The 7,743-nt window shown below is 37.7% G+C and overlaps 1 protein-coding gene across 1 annotated transcript; it reads left to right on the top strand.

The window, feature by feature from the left end:
* The first annotated feature begins 5,525 nt into the window (after positions 1–5,525).
* On the top strand, positions 5,526–6,146 carry LOC126482194 (uncharacterized). The gene has a single exon (XM_050106173.1). It carries the CDS (start codon positions 5,526–5,528, stop codon positions 6,144–6,146), a length of 621 nt encoding a protein of 206 aa, XP_049962130.1.
* Positions 6,147–7,743: the final 1,597 nt, after the last annotated feature.

Raw genomic sequence — 7,743 nt, 5'->3', positions numbered from 1 at the left:
ACCCTCTGGTCCTGTCCGGTCCTGGTATCACCCAGGCCAAACCAATGAAACATAAGGAAACATGAACTGTGGAAGCAAAGTCAACTTTACCCCAGGTGGTACACAACCCGTCCGTCGACAGTCGGCAGCTAGATTTTCGGATTCTGGGGAGTCCAGGCAAGCACGGCAGAGAATATCTGAGATCTCCCTATAAACATAAAAAATGCATTTCAGAACTAAACATCGATACATTGATCTAAACACGAAAACTAAAAAATCGTACATAAGAAATTGACCGACAAAAAATTCTCATCCTTGCTCTTCAAGAACCAAGACCAAGTGACAATGAAACCTTGCATTACGGAAACTATCGCATCTTCAAGAGCAAACAATAACAAAAGATAGCGAAAGGCGCCCCAATCTTCGGCATGACATTTCTCGAACACAGATCTATCATCAACTCTGTCAAAGAAATCACACCCATCAGCAATCGACTTATGACTATGCTCATTCAGAGCCCTAATAAAAAATATACATTCATCGATGCACATTCCCCCACCAACACCGAAAATAAGAAAACCACCGAAATTGTCGAAAAATTCTGGAGCACACTCGAAAAAACCACGAGCAAAATTCATCAAGATGACGTGAAAATACTAATGGGAGACTTCAGTTGTCTATTTGGGACAGAAAAAAACCTATGGACAAATCATTGGCACAAATTCAACTCACCGAAACCCTTACACCAACGGCACACGTCTGACTGACATTTGCCAACAATTAAACCTCAAAATGTCTACCCACTTTAGGAAAAAACCATTTACCGGGAAATGCTTGGCTACCAGGTGCAAGATGCTTTCCTTCGCCTTTCGAGAATCGCTGAAAGCCAGCTTTTTAATTCTTTTGTAGCAGGGCTACAAGCAGGCTGATACAAACTCAATAAGGGAATCGTAAGATAACACTCCAGCAAAATTCATCTTGCTACTTTTAGTATGCCTTAGTGTCAGAGCGAAAACTTTACAGTAATGCAAAATTCAAAATGCCACTTCTGTTTTCTTCCAACATATTTGTTGTTGTTGTGAATAATTAATTTTATCTATTAACTGCCACATTTTCCTAATACAGTACTTGCGAATGATACAGGACTTTTTCGAAGTCAAAAGTCGGTGATATCCTACTAATTCGTGTTAAAATAGGCTCAATTGTCTTACAGATACTTAATGCTTTATTAAGATAGACTGCCGTCGTGATGTTTCTGTAGTAAGCTGAAATTAACTTATATTAGTACAGTGAATGCTTTAACTGCGTTTTCCACTTTTTTACTGAATGCAACAGTAATCATCAAAGAGAAATTAATCAGCAGCAGGATTTTCTTTCATGATATCTAAAACAATCTGACAATGCTAAAGTAGTTCTACACCTGTAGAGACCTACTGGTCCTAACGATGTCATTAAACCAGTGTAGTTTGAAGAGTATTTTCGTCCAGAAATGAATTTCCTTGACGGTTGATCGATCAAGAGTGGGAACGGTAAAATTTTACGAGTATATGATGAGAGGGACAAGTGCTTGAGAGAGAACTTTCCTATCAATCTCCTGGACACTTTTGTTTCTCAAATCAACAGAGTGCCTTACCACACGTGATGTAGTTTTGTCGGTCAGCTTTCTCACACTGCGACCAAGAGGAGTCTCAGTTGTTGGCAACAAATGCCAGCTGTGATGCACACACCCCTTGGGGCAGAATTCGTAGCGCAAAACACACTTTTGGAGCTATCAGATGTTAAAGATGATGTTCACACTACCCTTAGTTCGATTTTACGTCTTTTGGTGGGGCTCAGCCTCCCATTTCTTCTTAGGAAGTTAATGATAAAGGCATCATAACTCGGCACCAGAAACAGTACTGCGTAAGAATGCTCAATGAGCGACCTGATGACGTTAAATAATAGTCACTCCGTTGTTTTTTCTTGTTTCGCAGTGCTCCTACAACAGACTTCTGAAGTTTGCCTGCTGAATGTAAATGTCGCATGATGGTTAAACCTGTCACATATATCAGTAGTTGAGACTTCGTTAATGTGGAAAATCATTCATGCCAGAATGATCTTTGTTGAAACAAGAATATCTTTTTCTGTCGTATTTTTCTCAAAAGCACTCGCTCCTCACACAGTTCAAATCTTCCTAGCTGCCTCCTCTGCATTCACCTCTCTGTTATACCAAAAGTAGATATTGTGTTGCAGATGTTACACCTTTTTCCACAAGGGCCGAAATGTGGTTAAAAAAAATACAATTGGACGCGAACACGCGACTATAAGTTTATAATTCGCGATGATTACCACTTTTTAATTTTTTGTTTGATATAGTTCGTTGCGTTTGGTCTGGGCGGACGTCACAAGACATCCATTCAAGTTGATCGTTGATTCCTTGACTCAGTTTTTTTTTATTACACAGAGCACGCAGCCCTCTGACCGAACACGCTGAGCTACAGTGCCAGCGAAGTAGATATGTCTGCTTGTGTCTGTATATGTGTGGATGGATATGTGTGTGTGTGCGAGTGTATACCCGTCCTTTTTTCCCCCTATGGTAAGTCTTTCCGCTCCCGGGATTGGAATGACTCCTTACTTTCTCCCTTAAAACCCAATTCCTTTCGTCTTTCCCTCTTTCCTGATGAGGCAACAGTTTGTTGCGAAAGCTTGAATTTTGTGTGTATGTATGTGTCTGTTTATGTTTCTATCGACCTGCCAGCGCTTTCGTATGGTAAGTCACATCATCTTTGTTTTTAAATATATTTTTCCCGCGTGGAATGTTTCCCTCTATTATATATATGTACCTCTCTAACTGGTTCTAAACCGCAAAAACACTGAACAACTAAGGTCTTTCTTAGCACTTTCAGTTAAATAACATACATTAAAAACTCCCCACAACATTATTTCTCTTTTAGTACTAGGTGTAGCAGGTACGTTTCTTAACCATACATGTACTGTACAGATATATGTGTGATTCATAAACTGCCAGCTCTTACCAGCATACCATCGATTTTCATCTGTGTACAGGCCTAAAATTGCTAGAGTGTCATCATTTGTTAATTTTTTTTTTACATCTATACATGTTTGCACAGAATAATTGCACGTCCAGGCTACAATAATGGGCTACATGATTGTGTACATGTAGCATCCCATGGTGTTTTATGAGAAGCAAAGAAAATGACTGTGGTCTGCATACTCCATTGTGTTGCTGAAGCACCCAATGAATAGGTTTGTGTGGTGCTTTTCGGCAAGGTGATGGCCCAGCTCTATTTCTGGACACATTTTTAAATGAGATTTTCCATTATAACTTCAATAAGAAATACTTTTTTTATTTCTTGAACACATGTGGCTGCAGGTGGCCACAGTAGAACTAGATGCCTGACACTACGTAGCCACTTGAGGCCACAGCAGAGCCTAGCACCTAGCACTGTGTGCCTGGCAGTGAAATATCCATCGGTAAGTGTGTGCCAGTCTGTGTGTTAAACTTCAGTGTTTTAACCAGTTGCAATTGTGTTACATTGTTTAAAAAACGTCATATATCTTCAGTTTGTGAAATTTTGTATAGTAATTACCTAGTCAGTACAGAGAGATAAGTGATAAAGTTTAACTCGGGTTGAATGGGAGCATGTTCCACTACATTCAGGTACGCAAACCACTTGTTCCATTGCACATTGTGTGTAGTGAAGGCTTATTAAATCTATGGAGTGCTTTCTGCTTGTAATAGTGCTAGAGCAACATTTATATCATCTCTCAGACGAATAACCCACCATAGTACTTCCTGAGGGTGAAATGCAACATTTACAGTGAGAATTCTGTTAACACCATCTTGTGTTAAAGGATTTCCATTTTGGTTCTTTCAGGTAATGAGATACGAAGCCAAGTAGGCCCACTTATATAGATTTTTGTTTACTTTATGTTCTGGCTTCAATAGTGAAGGAAAATATTATTTAAAATAATATGAAGTACCACAATCAAAACGTTGCAGACATTTTTTTTATAACCATTACCACATTGGTGCCACCATGTTACACAGGAAAACATTAGTGGCCAATGATGAAACTGAAGTGCTTGTGGTATCTACAATTTGAAATATAATATAGCTCAGAACATACAAGACAGATCACGATTTGTTGTAAAAAAATGGCTAATTGGATATAAAAGATCGTGAACTACAAAAGTAAAATAGATGAATTTTAGAATCATTATTTCTTAAGTTGTAACAGTGATACTCATGAGAGTTTATTTACAACTTGAAACATACCTATCATAGATTTACAACAAACTCACAACCATGAATATTTGATAGAATGGTAGTAAGTTTTGCCGGGCTAACAACATTTCTAATAACATTCAGAATTAGTAGCCTAAGTTATTGTCCCCAAAAACCACCATACTGAATTACTGTCTACCTGGTGCCCATATGGTGGTACCAAAGAAGAATGGAAAGGTGAGCAAGAGTCTCCAGAAATACAAAAGGAAAGAGCAAATGACATTCAGGAGTACAATACCAGGTCTAGAAATTTCCCTGTAGTAGGCTCTGTATATGCCATTTTTAAAGATCTAATCCTATTGTGAAGTAAATAAACCTAAAAACTGTAAGTCTGTTAGGTTGGTTACATTTTTCAGGCACCATAATCAAACTACTTTACTTTCATATCTGTGGATTCTAGTGGGTAATTGCAAATGATTAAGAAAACTTCATAATTATTGATACAACATTGTTTTATTATCTGTAATAGGAAATACATGGAGTTTAGTTTTCACTCAAAAAGGATAATTACACAATGACATTTCTTCAAATGTACAATTCACATACATAGTCCATGTGTGCTTACATAAATGCAAAACATAAAATACATTGACATGTACAATAGTATAAACGTTTTAAAAACACTGTAACAACTAGTCATTTTGAACAACAGATTGTGTGTAAGCTTAAAGGAACAATGCACACATAAGAGTATGCACTGAAAAATATGATTTGAAAATTGCTATTCCCTCTAATGTCATGTTTAGCTCATGTGATTCATTGCCAAAGGAAATGATAATTACATAATTGAATTTATTCATTCCAACATGTGTATTCTGACTACACAGCAAATATTGTTTTACCACACAGATTAAACAACTTACACCCATGTGCTCAGAGCTTATTTGCTGTAAGGAAATCAGTGAGTGACCAGGATGCAATACAGAAACACACTTGCTGCAAATAAAACGTAACTAAAGTTTGTTCGTTAACACTTTCGGGGTTTGTGCACTTTAGTATTGCTGGAACAGACCAGATCAGATGAACATAATGTTTTACCCAACAGACAGTACAATTTATAGCCATATGTATCGGGCTCTGTTTGATTTGAAGAAAACTGTTATTGACCAAGATGCATTAAGGAATCAAATTAATGAGTGGGATACAGAATTGAACGCTGAGAGATTTTTTTTCAGACCATTTACAGATGACAATGGAAAAGTGCATCCATTGCTTTTTTGTTACCAGCACAAGTGGCACAGAGAACTATTGAAAAGGTATGGTAGGGTTTAGGGTATGTTTGCTTGATGCAACATACAAGACAACGAAGTATGACATTCCATTATTTTTCTTGGTAGTGAGAGCTAATGAATGCTATTTAGTAGTTGGGATATTCTTCATTCAAGTAGAAAACACTGCATCAATTAAAGAGGCTCTAGATATTTTCAAGGCGCAGAACCCGGATTGGAATCCAGTTTCATGGGTTACAGATTTCTCTGAGCCTGAGATATGGGCAATTAAAGGAACATTTCCAATGTCAAGGGTTTATCTTTGTTTATTTCATCGAAAGCAAGCCTGGCAATGGTGGCTTAGCAAAAAGAACAATTTAGACGTACCGGGAGATAGTGAGCAAATTCTGAAGCTGTGGGAAGAAATTGTAGAGTCACCATCTGAAGAACAATTCTTAACTGCAAAACAAAACCTTCAATCTCATGAATTATTAACTAGAAATTCTGGTGCACTTGATTATTTTAATAAGCAATGGCTTTCAGTATCTGAAAGTTGGGTGAAGGCCTATGAGGACAAGGAGAATTTCTTCTCCAATGTAACTACTACTAATGGTGTTGAATCACTAAATAAGAGTGTGAAACATTTTTTCTTAGACATTCTGCAGATATAATATTCACGGGTGTTGTTTAAGTTTTAATAAATTATTTCCTCCCTAGCCTGTTTAAAAAGTATTGTCTGAAGAATTCAGCTGTGAAATCTTACAGCAGAGAGATTCCTCACTTCCTGCATTACAAGGATTATTACTATGTGGTGAATTCTGCTAAGCCTAATTGCACATGTGAATACTTCCATGCAAACATATCTACGCAATTTTCATTTATTACCGTAGCTGGGAATTTCATAAGTTGAATGACAGTTACAAGAACAGCCCTTTAATTTGTCTTGATGGGACCTTTGGGTTTGGCTCAAGCAGCAGCTGGTCTGAATCCGCCAGTCCTGTATTACAAAGTTCAGAGGATACCAGCAGTGAGGAGTCAGTAAACCAAGGCAGTGACAATCCCAGAAGCTCAACTTCATCAGAGGAACAAGATGAAAGGCAGTTAGCTAGGCTGGTTATAAACCTGACCTACAGCACTATAAACATTAACAGACTTTGAGAATGTGTGCACTAGCTACATCTTATCCTGAGGATGATTTAATGGCATCATGATTTTTTAAAAAATCAGAAATTTGCCTTTCTGTCTTACTTGAACACCAAGGCCACTTCTACAGCAACCTGTAACAATACAAAGTTGTCAAATTGTGTACAGTGAAGTGGTAAAATAACATGCTCCTAGAAATATAATTCAGAATTAGATACTATACTCACTTCTGTCTCCATGTGGTAATTTGTTCACTGTACAGAAAACCTGGAAAATTTAGCCATTTGTCTGAAACTGTAGCTGAGCGCTCACTCATTTCTGTTCATTATATTTTCCCTTGGACTGATACAGTCTTGACTAAGTGCAGAAAGCAAAATTAATTGAAAAAAATTGCCTTGTAATAAGAATTCATGTAAATAAATGTTATCACATTACGCACCTTGATGATACACAACCAGGTAATGTGCCACAGCAACCTGATTTTTAATGGTAGGGACTATCGCACCTGGGTATGCATTGTGTGTCAATTACACTTTCCACGAGAAGGAGGTTCAGAGGAATGTTCACAACATTGCCTCTCGCTGCTGGGAGAAGACAACTGTGTCACCTGAATGGGAATACAATGATTAACTTTAAAATAACTTGGCCTGCAAGTGATTTTAATCAAAAATCAATGCAGATACTGACATACCTTGATGTAGCCAAGGTGATCTGCAACTGCAACTCTTTTGTAATTTTTGCTTGTGGCTTGTCCATTGCTCCCATGCAGTACAAAAGAACCAAAAAAGCTGATCTGAATGCTGCTTTTAAACGTGGCACAAGAACACAGAGTACCTGTGAACCATGAAATAATGTAGTAAGCAAAAAAAGGGTAAACAATACATATTTAACATGTAACTCTTCAGGCTTTCCCGGTGATCTATTGACATCTTGGGTTGTCAGGTGTTCTGCCGGATATCAGCGTATGACGCTGATACCCAGCAGAACACCCGACAACCCAAGATGTCATATTTAACATATTTAATGATGAAGCATATGTAACACGTTTAACTGCAAAAGGGGATAACTCCCACACCACCCACAGCTTTAAAACAAAAGGTAGATTGCAATTCTTACCTATCACTA

This window comes from Schistocerca serialis, chromosome 5 (assembly GCF_023864345.2).
Source record: "Schistocerca serialis cubense isolate TAMUIC-IGC-003099 chromosome 5, iqSchSeri2.2, whole genome shotgun sequence".
NCBI classification, from domain to species: Eukaryota; Metazoa; Arthropoda; class Insecta; order Orthoptera; family Acrididae; genus Schistocerca; species Schistocerca serialis.
This window is presented reverse-complemented; position numbering and strand designations above follow the sequence as displayed.

What these genes read in the sequence shown, in the direction of transcription:
- LOC126482194 (XM_050106173.1), top strand. Translation starts at nt 5,526, where the DNA reads ATGGTAGGGTTTAGGGTATGTTTGCTTGATGCAACATACAAGACAACG.